Source organism: Lissotriton vulgaris, chromosome 8 (genome assembly GCF_964263255.1).
Source record: "Lissotriton vulgaris chromosome 8, aLisVul1.2, whole genome shotgun sequence".
Lineage (NCBI taxonomy): Eukaryota > Metazoa > Chordata > Amphibia > Caudata > Salamandridae > Lissotriton > Lissotriton vulgaris.
The window spans coordinates 1,513,781,578-1,513,797,823 of record NC_141696.1 but is presented as its reverse complement, the minus strand read 5'-3'; the positions used below and the strand labels follow the sequence as shown (position 1 = coordinate 1,513,797,823).

Below are 16,246 nucleotides of genomic sequence, written 5' to 3'. Positions count from 1 at the left end.
AGAACTAGTTAGCTCAGTGTACATCGTAAAGGTAAACAACCAGGAAGTGTGCAAACTTTTCATCTGTAATGAAAACTTTCCACACTCTAGTTCTTAAAGAGTGGCTGAGTGGGGAGAAGGATGGGTGCGGTCTCTGCTGCATTCAGCTAGAGTGAGGAGTGAGAGCTGGCATAGGGAGCACCCAGGGTGCTGGTGAACATGGGCTTCTATTGGAATTCTCAACGGCATATTATCAAGATCATTATCACAGATTTAGCTGTAGTTTTCTGCCGCTAAAACGGTGATAATTGTAACGCTGTGCTTGGTAATATGCCCAAAAGTGATATGGTAAGCTCCAGCATGCCACTTAGACTTTTTATCTCCTGATGGGTGTTCTCTTTTTGTCCGCGCGTACCAGTGCTTCAATTGAGGCCACCAATCTGCGATGCAGGATTCTGTTTGCTGTACTTGTGCTGCTCCCATTTACAGAGCGAACTTTTCAGTGTTCCTTTTTAGGGACTCGTATTTTAGGAAGTTGTTGATATTATTTAGTTTTCTAAACAGTCATGGATCCCCTGAGTAGGCGTTGTGGACCCCCAGGGGCCCGCGGTGCAGACCACATGTTAAGAACCGCTGATTTATATGGTTCCCACACTCAGCAGCTGGGAGTGTGCGCAGAGGGTCTCAGCACACCAGGGACCTCTAGCAGCGGCCAGAGTGGCCTGCGGCGTGCAGCTGGCCAGCCTTCCCTCACCCCTGCTACTGGAACACAGGCAAGCCCGGGGTCAAGCCTCTCGGCTGTGCTTTGTCTCCCAGAGGTGCTTTGAACTCTGCAAAGGCAGCTGCTTCTGTTATGTCTCTGAAACGTTCAGAGCATCCACTGGAGGGATTTGGTGGTATCTGTGCTCAGCCAGATAACTCAGTGGGTTAATGCACTAATTAACTATTGCAACATGATGATGATGATGAGAGTGACTTGTATAATGAACAGCTACTCCTAGGATTGTCCCCGGGCCTTAGCACAGATCAAAAGAGGTGGAAGTCTTTACATTTATTCTTGCACAAAAAGCAAGGTTATCAGCCTTTTTTTAAACATTGCAACGGGAAACAGCGTTTACAATGCTGTCTCCACAACGCAACGCGGTCAGTACAACGACTGTGTTGTTAGTACGTAATACCATTACTTTGCAAGTCATTACTACAACTTGCTGTAGGGGGCGCACTGGTATTGGGTTTAAATTCCAACACCTTCCCTGTTGTTGCGCAAACTGGAGTAGGAGTAGTAAATAATACTATTCCTACGTCCAGCGCGCCCCCTACTGCAAGTCGTTGTAATGACTTGCGATGTAATGGCATCTGATCAAATCGCATGTGTTGTAAGTAGCTATATTCCACTGCAACGTTACCCAATGCACGACGCTCCAGGGTGAGCTGATTCCTCAAGGACAGTGAAAGTGGTGCCAGAGGGCAAACCATGGATGGGAGTTGCCCCAAGTTACCTTAAATTGATGTCATTTACATATTTTCATTACATTTTGGTGTATCAAATGTATTCATTAAAATTGCTTTGTAGTCATTGTGGCCACATAACCACTGTGGTCTGTTTATTAAAAAATATATTTCCGCTCTCTAAAAACATTTGTGGTTGTAATGCTACAGGTATCTCGGTGTGACCAATTGTTGACAATTCTAACCTGTTATTATTGTTGATAAAACGATGAATAAAGGTTTTTTTAAAAAGCGTGTGGTGGCAGCCGTCTTGGTCACAATAACACACGTCAGAATCTATATTTTGACTCTTGGACCGTCCACTGGTATTGCTTTTAACTAAGGCTCCATGTTTTCCGTTTTTACTGATCTTTACTGATAAATACAGACAAAAAAACATTTATTTTCCTCTTTGTATTTATTTTTAAATGTGGATAAAAACGGGAATTGGGTTGTTTTTTGAGTGATTCTGAATGCTGTCAATCATGACTGCATGGCCAAAAGCTGTGCAGATTGACAGGCAAGGGGATTACAAAAATAAATACATTTTTGTAAAGAGCCTTAAACAGCAGTAGATTTGCACAAACACAATACTAAAATTTGCATGTTTTACTATAAGAGTATATTTTATAATATATATATATATATATATATATATATCCCGTGGGGGCTGCGAGCAGTCACAGTCCTCATGAACCATCACTGAAAGAATTAATGCTGCTATTTGAACACAATGCTTGTCCATTTATTATTATTTTTCACTGTGCACGTTTTTTGCAACCAGGTTAAGAACCATTGAATTATAATGAAATGTATAGGCTCTTTTCCATTAGGTTGTTTGTTTATTTGTACTTTTGGATTAGTTTGGGTTTTGGGTTTCAGGCCCTTTGTGGGCCTGATCTATTTATTTTAACTCGTTCCAGCACTTGAAAAAAATCATTTTAAACATAGTAACATGTTGCATTCACACAGGAAGTTTTTAACATGGAATTGTTTGACTTTTGTAAATGAAAACTTACCCGCAAAGTATTGGAAGCCTTAACAAAACAGTATGCAAGAAATATTGTAAGAAAAAATGTAATTACTTCTCCCCTCTTGAGCAATGGTTTTCTTTGTAAACATATATTGTATATAAGTGAACTGGATCAGGAACTTGGTATTCTGTATTATGCGCATTTGCACTATGCTAATTTTGCACATATTGATGCACTTTTTGAAGCACTATTTGCACTTTAAAAAGAAAGCACACAGCACTTTATAGGGATTGAACTATTGTACCGAGGCTCCTGAGGCAGGAAGCAAAATCGAAAACTATGTTTACAGATATGTATATACAATGATTAGGGGTTTTACATATATATATTTTTAGTTTTGTAAATAGGGCTTTTAAAACGGGTTTGATCAATTAATATGTGTATTTTACAATAATACCCCCCCTTTTCTCTAGTCATTCAATTTATTTAATCTATTGTTAACCTTGTAAATATGATATGGTTATAAATGTATTTTACATTTATTAAGAAACATATAAATGCAATACAATGTTGAATGCGATGCAAAGTATGTTTTCTATGTTTATTACGAAGTTTGCACAGGTGATTTTATTTAACCACTCGCTTTCACTTTAAAAGGTGTACCTAACCAAGCAAACGCTGTCATGTGATCAAGGCTCCGCTGAGCCGAAACGTCGGTGACTCTTTCTGCTAAATAAAACCTTTTTATACACCTCGAGGTCCGTGTCCGGAGTCTGCTTGCTGTGTTGCACGAACGCGCGAGTTTGGAGACAAACGGTGTACAGGATATATATATATATATATATATATATATATATATATATATATATATATATATATATATATAATTGAAACCTGTCAGGAGAGCTGGACTTCTGCCTTCCCTCCTCACAGAGTAATACAGAAAGTCCAAGTTGAAAGGATAAGGGTATCCATGTTTTTAAAAGTATCTGTGTCCTTTATAAGTCCTCAAAACTTAATAATTCCTTGTGGGTTTCATTGGCGACAAGGACTCAAAAGCTAAAAGGTTTCTGTTGCATCGTTCACTTACATTTGCGTTAAATAAAAATGGATGTTTGCACAGATGTTAATAGGGCAGTATTTGAGTGACTAAGATAAAACTATATGAAATATGTCTCTGTGCAGAGTGAGTGCTGACTAACAAATTTCCTTAGTATGTAACTTCTTATATTGACAGCTGTGACGTCTGCCTCCTGTTTTTTAGGTATAACTTCCGAGGTTTCCGCTGGCTCCAAGCTATGATTTTTGCCATAGAGGAGATAAACAACACTACAACGCTTCTTCCCAACATGACCCTGGGGTACCGGATATTCGACACCTGCAACACCGTTTCCAAAGCCCTGGAGGCCACCCTGAGTTTTGTTGCTCAGAACAAGATTGACTCTTTGAACTTGGATGAGTTCTGTAACTGCTCGGAGCATATCCCTTCTACCATTGCCGTGGTGGGGGCCACCGGATCAGGGGTATCCACCGCAGTGGCCAACCTCTTGGGACTATTCTATATACCACAGGTAATGTATGGTTCCTCTTTCATAGGGTGAAGCGTCATCTAATTCAAAGGACTCCAAAAGCTTTCACTCAGTGAGTCAAGTTCATCCCTAGTATGCAGACCTGAGCAAAGAAATGGTAAGGCCCAACAGGGTAACATGTTCCTAGAGAGTGCCCATAGTTTATTTTGCATGAAGAAAACTAGTTTGCTTAACCAGTACCTAACCAGTACAAATACCTGTTCCATCAACTCTGCTACACGGATGACAGCTCTGTAATCATATGACTGTCTTTTCCTTCCACACCTTACAGTATCCTGCAAAGGCCCCAATCAGTAGTTGGCCAGATTATGTAAGTTGTTTTTCACACACAGTAGATACCAGTATTGCAGGTGGCACATTTACCATTTGTAACCACATCTAATAAAGAATTTTCAATGTTTCACCTTCCAAAATTCACCAGGAACAAATTGTGGGGGTTCGGTAATGACAACAAATCTCATAAATCCAATCTTAATTCCCACAGGGTACAAACATCTTGGGGTAATTAATTTGGGACATTAAAAAGATTGGATAACAAATCTGGTAGGAAACAAATAAAGTTCTTAGAGTTAAGAAAAAAGCTCACTGAAAGGATAAATGTTATGGAATATTGAAGTCAAGGTGAAAATAGATGACTAGGAGGACTCCATAAATAAAAATTTAAAAAAAAACAAATAAACTATCAATCAAAGAGCGCTAGAGGTAGGTATCAAGGGTAAATAAAAAATGGTAAAACACTGTCAGTAAAGGGAAAAATAATTATACACAAACAACGCAAGGAAGATAAAAATGTATAATTAAGGCTGCTCACCCTTTTACCACTTTCTACAAGTCCTTACAGATGGAAAACGATCTCTTGTCCTGTCTGACTTTATTTTTAAAAATGGATAAAAATAAAAATGTGATATACTGAGTATACAACCTGAATTATAGGTCTAAGGTGTGATGTCACAATTTAAGTCTTCTCCACTTATTGTATGCATGTACTGACAGTATTATACATCTTGCATGTAAATCAATTTTAATGTCTCATCAATCCCTTGGATATGTCAACTACTTATATTATGCTTCCTGCATGTAACACGAATATTGAGGTCTCATCCAACATCGCTTCTATATATTTACTCTTTGTATTACATTTCTTATATGTAATGTCATTGGTAACATTTCGTTAACATTCACACTTTGTATATGTTTGAACTGATCATAATATACTCTTCCGATGTAATATAATTGCCAATATCTTATCCAACTCTTGTACATGTATATGACTTGTTTTATAATTCCAGCTTGTAATATCACTGTTAATGTCTCTTCCACCCCTTGTATATATGTAGTACTTGTATCACACCGTTCCCGATTGTGGCAGGAAATATCAAAGGCAGAATATTGAAGGGTCACAATATAGTGACCAGAATACCTCTCAATATTTTATCCCTCAAAATTCTGGTCATGATATTGTGCCCCTTCAATATTCTGCCTTTGATATTCTGAACCCACACCACCTTTCATGTATAATATCATTATTAATTTCTCCCCCATCATCACCTCTTGTACATATGTTCTACTTCTTTCCCATAATGTTAATGTTACATCCCGTTCACAACCCCTTGTATATATTCACTACCAGTATCACACTTCTTGCATGTAATATCACTGTTAATGTCTCATGTACCAACACCTCTTGTCTATAGGTATGTCGTCTAGCATGTAATGCCACTCATTGTCTCATACACTATCATCTCTTGTTTATATGTACGACTTGCATTATACTTCTAGCATGTAATGTCACTGTTAATAGCTCATGCACTATCACCTTCTCTGTATATGTATGACTTCTTTCACGTAATGTCACTGTTAATGTATCATGCACCATCACCTCTTATGTATATGTATGACCTCTAGCATGCAATATTACTGTTAATGTCTCATGCATCAACAACTCTTCTGTATGTGTATAACTTCCAACATGTAATGTCACTGTTAATGTCTCATGTTAAGCATGGGAGAATTTTGCGAATCTGGCGTTCGCGAATTTTGCGAATTTGCGAACTCGCAATCCGCAAAATCCGCGAATTCTCGCGAATTTTTTTTTTTGTGTTCGCAAGGATTTCTGCCAGTTCGCAAGGATTTCTGACAGTTCGCGAGCGTTTTGTACCAGTTCGCAATTGCGAACTTACATGTCGGCTCGCAACGGTCACGATTATGTTGTTTCTACGTCTGGTTCATCATCAGAGGTTCCCAGCACCCTCTGTTTCACCCCTGCCACCCTCTGTTTCACCCATGCCACCCTCTGGTACATCAATGCCACCCTCTGGTTCATCATCACTGTAGATTATGGGGGGGGAAAAGCAAGCACACCTGCCTCCTTCAACTGACATGAATTAATTTGGGGTTGATTTATTAATGTGTCACTGTTTTAAAATTCCAGTCTGGCACCTGCTTCCTTATCTGAAATTTGCTTTCTGTTGCAGTGCAATTTTTTTTTCCAGGACCTTTGTGGCCTACTTGTAGTCAAGTCAAGTCAAGTCAAGAGATTTATATAGCGCGCTACATACCCATAGGGTCTCAAGGAGCTAGAGGAAGGGTGGGGAAATTACTTTTCAAATATCCAGGTTTTAAGTTGTTTTCTGAATGCTAGGTGGTTCTGACTAAGGCGAAGGTGAGTGGGAAGTGAGTTCCAGGTTTTAGCTGCCAAGTAAGAGAAGGATCTACCTCCCATGGTGGTTTTGTTGATGCGAGGTACAGTGGCAAGGGCTAGGTTGGAGGATCGCAGCTGACGGGAGGGGGTGTAGAAGGACAATCGTGTGTTGAGGCATTCGGGTCCAAGTTCGTAAAGTGCTTTGTGTGCGTGGGTTAGGAGGCGGAAAGTAATCCTCTTATTTACGGGGAGCCAGTGGAGATTTTTCAGGTAACCAGAGATGTGTTCTTTACGTGGGATGTCTAGTATGAGCCTGGCTGAAGCATTCTGGATGCGTTGTAGTTTTTTCTGGAGTTTTGCGGTGGTACCGGCGTATAGTGTGTTTCCGTAGTCCAGGCGGCTCGTGACCAGTGCGTGGGTGACCGTTTTTCTAGTTTCGGTGGGGATCCAGCGAAATGTTTTTTTGAGCATGCGAAGAATGTTGAAGCAAGATGATGAAACGGCGTTGACTTGTCTGGTCATCGAGAGTGAGGAGTCCAGGATGACGCCCAGGTTCCGTGCGTGGTCCGTCGGGATGGGTGCTTTTCCAAGGGCTTCTGGCCACCAAGAGTCATCCCAGGCAGAGGGGGAGGTGCCTAAGATGAGGACTTCTGTTTTGTCTGAGTTCAGTTTCAGACGGCTGTGTTTCATCCACTCGGCTACTTCTTTCATTCCTTCGTGTAGGTTGGTTTTGGCGGTGGTAGGGTCTTTGGTGAGTGATAGGATCAGTTGAGTGTCATCCGCGTAGGAGATGATGTTGAGATTGTGTTGGCGAGCGATGGCCGCAAGGGGGCTCATGTATACGTTGAAGAGGGTGGGGCTGAGTGACAATCCTTGTGGCACGCCGCAGATGACTGCAGAGGCCTCTGACTTGAATGGTGGGAGGCGGACTCTCTGTGTTCTTCCGGTGAGGAACGAGGTGATCCATTCCAGTGCTTTTCCTTGGATTCCTACGTCTCTGAGGCGCTGTAGAAGGGTGCTATGACAGACTGTGTCGAAGGCAGCGGAGAGGTCGAGGAGGATGAGGGCGACTGTGTCTCCATTGTCCAGTAGAGTTCGAATGTCGTCTGTTGCTGCGATGAGGGCGGTTTCAGTGCTGTGTTTGGCTCAGAAGCCGGACTGTGAGGAGTCGAGGGATTTGTTGGCTTCGAGGAAGGCGGCGAGCTGGTTGTTGACAGCTTTCTCAATGACTTTGGCCGGGAATGGAAGAAGCGAGATGGGGCGGTAGTTTTTGAGTTCGGTGGGGTCAGCTGTGGGTTTTTTCAGAAGGGCGCTGAGTTCTACGTGTTTCCAGCTTTCCGGGAAGGTGGCGGAGTTGAGGGAGCAGTTGATGACATCTCGGAGGTGTGGTGCTATGATGGAGTCTGCTTTGTTGAAGATGTGGTGAGGGCATGGGTCAGTTGGGGATCCTGAGTGGATGGAGTTCATCAGGCGGATGGTGTCCTCAGTGGAGATTGGGTTCCAGTCGTTAAGGATGTTCAAGGGGGGTGAAGGTCCTGCGGAAGGTTGGGTGGGTTGGTCTTCGGGTCGGTTGTTGAAGCTGTTGTGGATGTCTGCGATTTTGTTGTGGAAGAAGGAAGCTAGGGAGTCGCAGAGGGCTTGGAAGGGGGTGATGTCGTTGGAGTTGGCTGATGGGTTGGTAAATTCTTTGAAGATGTTGAATAATTCCTTGCTGTTGTGGGCGTTGTTATCTAGACGGTCTTTGAGTGCGGCTTTCTTGGCAGACCGGATAAGTTGGTGGTGTATGCGGGTAGCGTTTTTGAAGGCGTCCCTGGTGCTGGTGTTTGGGTCTTTTTTCCAGGCCTTCTCGAGGGAGCGACAGAGTTTCTTCGATTTCTTAAGGTCATCGTTGAACCAGGAGGCGTTTTTGCTGCCTCGTTTGCTTTGGCGTTTTTTCAGCGGTGCTAGGATGTCAGCGCGGTTGGATAGCCATTGGGTGAGGTTGATGGCTGCTGTGAGGGTCAGAGCAGGGTCATACAATTGTTGCAACTAGCAACTGAACTCTGGAGGGGCCCTTGTCAGGAAGCACTACAGGGAATGGTTACTAATGATGAGTTTGAACTTTTGAACCTGCTTTCACTTTTGCAAAACTCGTTTTTCTGCAGAACAGCATTACAGCAACTGTAATGCCCCAAACAAGCTTATATGAGAAAGTTGATTTCTAATCCAAAAGTTATCCAAAGAAAATCAAAAGGCCTCAAATCCAAAAAAGTGCAGGCAAATGTCAACCTGAGGAGTTATTCTGATAAAAATCATCATTTTCAGAAGGTCTATGCTGCTTGCTAGTAGATTTCTTGTGCAGAATTGCAATTTTTGTAATTTCGCGAGTGCGAGATTGTTGCTGCCCGCCGCACCTACATGTTCGCAATTGCGAACTTACACCGCACGCCGCAAAATTGTATCACCAAGAAAAAAAAATCCGCTGCGTGCGAATTTGCGGATTTTCGGTAAATTCGCGAGCGTTCGCGGATTGCGAATTTACCGAAAATCCGCAAAATCCGCGAGCGGAACGGATTTTCCGCCCATGCTTATCTCATGCACTATCACCTCTTGTGTGTATGTATAACTTCTAGCATGTAATGTCACTGTTAATGTCTCATTGTGTGTATGTATAACTTCTAGCATGTAATGTCACTGTTAATGTCTCATGCACTATCACCTCTTGTGTGTATGTATAACTTCTAGCATGTAATGTCACTGTTAATGTCTCATGCACTATCACCTCTTGTGTGTATGTATAACTTCTAGCATGTAATGTCACTGTTAATGTCTCATGCACTATCACGTCTTGTGTATGTGTATATCTTCTAGCATGCAATGTCACTGTTGATGTCTCATGCACCAACACCTCTTGTGTATATGTATGACTCGTATTATACTTCTAGCATGTATTGTCACTGTCAGTGTTTCATCCAACATTACCTCCTGTATATCTGCACTATTTTTATTATACTTTCTGCATGCAATGGTATTGTTATTGTGTCATTCACCACCGCTTGTCTACATGTATTGCATTTATTGCACTTCTCATATGTCATACTATTGTTAATCTCTCACCCATCCCTTGTACATAGAACCCACTAGTATTATACATCATGCATATAATGTCACTTTCAATGTCTCAGCCAACGCTTTTATAAAGTTAGGCCCACATTAAAGCCTCAGGAGTAATGTCCGTACAGTCAGTTTCCACCAAAATTACTAACACCTGTGATACAGTGCACTTAATTCTGGGATGCAAAATTACTCCAGGATTGCAGGTAACCCCCTTTTGGGTCCCCTATGGGATGGAAAATCATTTCAGAAATGAGTGTTCCAGCACTGATTTCCTCATGTTATCCCAGAGCTCATGGGCTTTGGCACAATCTAATCCACAAGGGCTGACCTGATGAATTTTTTCTCAGTGTCCCATGCATGTCTGGCCTTTGACAATGTCCACAAGAAGACCTAAGCAAATGGCCACAATCAACAACCCTCATCTGCGCACGCCTTCACATTCAAAGATGCCATCAGCGGCACCACCTACATGGACACCCCCACCAGCTACATGGAACACCTCACGTTCAAGATGCGCATCACAACCATCTTCTCCTTGGCCGGAACAGTTGCATACAGACCACCAGGACCATGGGCCAATTTTGCAAGTAACATAACAGACCTTGTTACACTACTGAGCATCCATGCCAGCACCTTCATCCTCCTCAGTTACCTTAACTTTCACTTAGAAGACAGCAGCAATGCAAGCTGGAAAACCTTGGAAATTTTAGCCTCACCCAGCACATTACAGAACCCACCCACACGTCCGACACCTATTGGACCGAAATTTTTCCTCACTCATCAACATCACAGTCAACAAGCCAGTTAGTATGACTTGGACAGACCACCCTCCTGTCAGATTCAGCATACACATTCTGAACCACCACAGACCTAGCACCACCGGAATCACCCACTGCAGGTGGAAAAGTATCACCGAAGAGAAGCAGGCTTCTCCCCTCTCCGTACACCGGCCTGAGCACACCAGCAACTTGCCAAAAGCCATCAAGAACCTCAACAGCTGGATAACCAACCGCATGCGTCGATAACCTTGCTCCCCTCCAACCCAAAAACCAAGAGCTCAGCCACAGGTCAGTTGGTTCACAGAGGAACTCAGGCAAAGAAAACGCCACTGTAAGTAACTGGAGAACAAATGGAGAACAAGTCAAAGAACAACAGATGGAGACATCGTCAAATCAACCCCATAACGCTACCACCAACAGATACGGAACACAAAACACACAGTTCTTGCAGATCACATCAATGCCTTCTGCCACCTCCAGCAAGATCACCCCCTCACACAACCTTTGCAAGCAGCTCCTAGAATTCCTCTGTAACAAAATCGCCTGTATATACAGCAACTTTGACCCGCAAACAGATACTGTAACCATAGCAACTCAACGCCCCATAATAGCCATAGAACAAACCCTGACCTCATGGCCAACCGTCACCACTATCAGAATCACTGCTACCTTGAAGACCATCCACTCAGGGACCTCATATGAACCTTGCTCCAACATGCCTTCACCAAAAGATTCCTACTGATCAGTGAAACACTAACACCCATCCTCAATGACTCCATCAAAGCAGCCACAGCGCGAGACACCAGTAAACATGCCACTATCATGCCAGAAACCATCCGCAGACCCCATCACACTTTACAACTTCAGACCTGGAAGGGCTTAGGGAAAATAAATCAACCGGCGCCTCAAAACCTCTCAGCAATCACCAGCTCCTCAACACCACGCAGACGAGATTCAGCACCAACCATAGTACAGAAACAGCACTCACTGCCACCACAGATGACGTCTGCATAGTCCTTGACAAAGGAGACATGGCAACACTCATTGTCCTGGACCTCTCTGCAGCATTTGACACAGTCTCTCACCCTATCCTCATGAGACACGTTCCCGAGATTGGCATCCAAGGAACAGCTCTTGCCTGGTTCTGCTCCTTCTTAACGATGTGGACACAAACCAGCAGCCTGGTACTTTCCTACTCGGAAGCCTGCAAATTCACCTGCGGAGTTCCTCAAGGTTTCTCGCTTACCCCCACCCTCTCAGACTCATATGTGATACTTCTGGCTAATGGCATTCACGTACATGACATCTACAGCCTCTCTTATGCCAATGACACCCAACTTATACTCCCCCTCTTGTACAAGACCCCATCACAAGGAACAAGTTCACAACCTACATGACCGTAGTGGTTAACTGTATGAAAGCCAACTGTCTCAAGCTCAACACTGACAAAACTGAAATAGGGATTTTTAGCAAAAGCACCTCAGCATTGGACTTCAACTGGTGGCCCGCCGAACTTGGACCCACACCCAGCACCCACGGCAGGAACCTCGGAGTAATCATCAACAGCAAACTGGACACGGCGGCACAAGTCAACGACGTCACTGCATCCTGCTCACACACCCTGAAGATGCTGCGGAAGATCTTCAAATGGCTCTCAAGCACACCAGAAAAACTGTCACTCACACTCTTGTCTCCAGCAAGTTGGGCTAAGGGAACACCCTCTATGCCGGGATCACCAAGCAACTCCCTAAAAGACTACAAACCATCCGGAAACTCAGCAGCCAGACTCATAAACAGACCCCAAGTCAAGCTAGACCACATGGAGCTCCACTCAATGTGCTCATTTCAAACTCCTCAACACGCATTCAATGCACTAAACAACGTAGGCCCCACATACCTTAACAGTTGCATCTCGTTCCATCAAGCACCCAGACACTTCCGCCCTGCAGGACTCTTCTTCACACACACCCCAGGCATACACAGAACCCGATCAGGAGGATAGGCGTTCTCTAACATTACTCCTAATGCATGGAACGGCCTCCCACTCCACATCAGAGCCTCCTCCCCTCTTCTTGAATTCCACAAGAAGCTGAAGCCCTGGCTTTTAAATGAACCAACCTACCAAGAGGCAGGGCTAGACACACACCTGCTCTGCGACAGGATGCCCTTGCAGGTGATAGTGCTCTTTACAAATACACATAACATAACTACATGCACTGCTAAATGCCGGTTAGTCAACCATAACATTTCACAAAATCACAGGTATTTTGGTATTGATTCAGTGCACCCCAGTCACTCCTCCCCGGTAAAATAGACTGCATGCCCTACTCCCCTGGCGTGCATCCATGCAGCACTATCTGCTGAGGAAAGTGCTGGGCTTACTACTGTTTCATTTTCATAGCAGTAACTTATGCCGGGAGTTTGTGAATACCTAAAAGTAGTAAACTTGTTCAAAAGTGTAAACTTACACTAAAGTGTAAGTTACCTTTGTGACTCAACCCTGCTATTTAGAAATATTCTTAGTCCTTGTTCAGACCTGTACTTTTTTCTTCCTCCACTGTTTTCTGCCACTTGTATTTGAAGTTATTTCCTGAGCTGATCAATGCTTATCAATGTTTTTATCTTTTTTTTCGTTCTTCCCACAGGTCAGTTATGCATCTTCCAGCCGACTTCTCAGCAACAAGAACCAATACAAGTCCTTTCTGCGCACTATTCCAAATGATGAGCACCAGGCCACAGCCATGGCTGACATCATTGAGTATTTCCGTTGGAACTGGGTCGGCACGATCGCGGCAGACGATGACTATGGCCGACCAGGAATTGAGAAGTTCAGGGAAGAAGCAGAAGAGCGAGATATCTGCATCGACTTCAGTGAACTCATATCTCAGTACTCAGAGGAGGAGGACATTCAGCATGTGGTGGATGTCATAGAGCACTCTAAAGCTAAGGTTATTGTTGTCTTTTCCAGTGGCCCCGATTTAGAGCCCCTTCTCAAGGAGATAGTGCGGCGCAATATTACTGGAAGGATATGGCTTGCTAGCGAGGCATGGGCAAGCTCCTCCTTGATTGCCATGCCAGAGTTCTTCCACGTGATTGGTGGCACCATAGGTTTCGCTTTAAGGGCAGGACAGATCCCTGGTTTACGAGAGTTCCTCCAGAACGTGCATCCTAAAAGATCTCCTGGCAATGGGTTTGTCAGGGAGTTCTGGGAGGAAACATTCAACTGCTACCTCCCAGAGCCTTCCAAGAACTCCCAGGCTCCAACCTCCCCTCCAAAGAGCCCAGATGAAGGGACAAGAGGTGGAAACAACACTATGGGATTCAGACCACCTTGTACAGGAGAGGAGAACCTTACTAGTGTGGAGACCCCTTATTTAGACTTCATCCACCTACGGATATCCTATAATGTGTATCTCGCAGTCTACTCCATTGCACATGCCCTACAGGAAATCTACACCTGTGTCCCAGGCAAGGGGCTCTTCACCAATGGGTCATGCGTAGACATCAAGAAAGTTGAGGCATGGCAGGTAAGTGGCCACATCAAATAACTTCTGTAGATTTACTGTTTTAGAGACTGTTTTCTGGTATATATATATATTTTATCAATTTGCTAATAATATTGAATTTTCTAAACAGTTGCCGAACCTCTGAGTAAGTGTTACGGACACCTGGGGTCTGTGAACCACAGGTTAAGAACTGCTGCTCTAGGCAAATCATACAAAGTGTAATGGAGTATATAAGCTGAAATAATATGAAGTTAACTCAATTTTAACTTCTGTTTCATACAATAGCCTCTAATGGATACTGTGTTAGAACATTGAAACCTTTGTCTGGCCTTTGAACCTAAAGAAGTGGCAACACTATCAGACCAACCTGTTGCGGCCATCTTACAACTGCATGACCCTTCCCATTATTCAGGGGCAGGAGACGCATTTTCTCCAATCCATTACAAGGTTTATCTTGTGAATCACAGCTTTTTCTGTCTTATTCAGGCAAAGACCTGAAGATTGGACTATAGGATGGTGAGATATGATCAGCTTTATAGTGGTATGCCCAAGATGTGTTGTTTGCTTTTAACCATCGTGGATTTAGGGTTCAAGAGAAAAGTTTAACGACCATCGAGGTAAAATCTCCCCCGTATAATTACAATTAACCACATACACTCACCTCGGGTCTTGGCAAAGCACTCTTAGGTATTATGCTAAGTGTCCAGCCTATTATACCGCTCAACTGAGATCACACAGATTCAAAACAAAACAAAAAAAACTATAATAACCAATAAGGGGAATTCATACCTTAAGGATTAGGACCCTCACTCAACTGTAGTGGACTTTTTTTGCTGCTGCTGATATATGTTAATAAAGAAAGATAAATATACTAAACCAGTATTCCTGTTTTCCTTTTTTACCAGGTAATACTTGAAGTATCTGCAGAAATCAAACAAAAGAGAGGACAACAAACAAAAGACCAATCATTTTTGATGCTTGCTATTAATTTTTTGTTTGTCAACAATATCAATAGCCTTACTCCTAATAGTCAGTAATGTTAGACTTACCCTCTATTGTAGGATAGTCAAACCTCACATCAACCTGGCAGGCCGCTCAGGAAAGGAGGCCCCGCGCTGTCGGGAATAAATTAAATAAATCAAAAGAATCACCACTACATTTGTAGGACTTCAAACAAATGCTGGTGACTTTTTATATATACTCCTAAGTACTTCCAGGATGCCTCAGCCTCCAAAGCATGGCCAAACAGCAGCAGCAAAAAAAGTTCACTATACTTGGTCCTGAAGAAAGCCATCGATACAGAGAACTGATCATTTGGTTGAAACATGTCGACCATGACTTAACAGTAGTTTTAAATCTATACTACCGTTTTGCATTGCTTTTTAACTCTGTGAGGTAGAGCACGAGAATAAAATTCACGGTTGTGCATCTATCCTAGACTGTTTTAACTCTCTTACACTTTTTAGATTGATTGTTTCTTTCCCCTTTTCTCCTGTTGTGCTGCACCCTCACTATCCCCAGCAGACTCACATATGGGATTTAGTATCCATCCTTGAGAAAGAAAACATCTCTGAGCTCCTTCATAAAGCACGGAAGTCGTAGCGCCCAGTAGCGACTAGGTTTTCCTTACTGGTAAGGAGGACCCACATGATGAAGCATATCACCTTTGGGTGACTGAGGGTTCTAGTCCTTAAGGGATGAATTCCCCTTATTGGTTATTATATATTTTTTTGTTTTGTTTTGTATCTGCGTGATCTCAGTTGAGCGGTAGAATAGGCTGGGCACTTAGCATAATACCTAAGAGTGCTCTGCCAAGACCCGAGGTGAGTGTATGTGGTTAATTGCTTTTAACCATCCTCTTATCTCTATTCGTTAGATGTTGCTGGCGGTTGAGGAATTCTTCACCACTGATGAGTTTAATGCCAATTACACTACATCTGAGTTTTTTTCCTGGTGGCAACTTTGTTGTGATGGTCCCTAAATGCCAACTTAATAGGTCTGACTGAATTCCAATAATTGAGTTTCAAATTACTCACAATAGGAGAGAGTTCAACAACAGGAATATACGACAAGCGGTTGCGGATATTACTGAGAAATTTGCAAGGGTGGGTAAATTTTTACCTAAAATGATGGGCCGAATTACTGTTTTCAAGGTGGTGGTGCTGCCCAACCTGATATGTCTTTTGTAAGCTCT

General features: G+C 43.0%; 1 protein-coding gene across 1 annotated transcript in view; it reads left to right on the top strand.

Moving 5' to 3' along the window:
• The window catches only part of CASR (calcium sensing receptor), a 287,645-nt gene that overhangs the window by 91,317 nt on the left and 180,082 nt on the right, over positions 1 to 16,246 (top strand). Inside the window, exons 3-4 of the mRNA XM_086935635.1 lie at positions 3,706 to 4,012; positions 13,192 to 14,073. Coding sequence (XP_086791761.1) covers positions 3,706 to 4,012; positions 13,192 to 14,073 — 1,189 coding nt within the window. The remainder of the gene's footprint in view (positions 1 to 3,705; positions 4,013 to 13,191; positions 14,074 to 16,246) is intronic.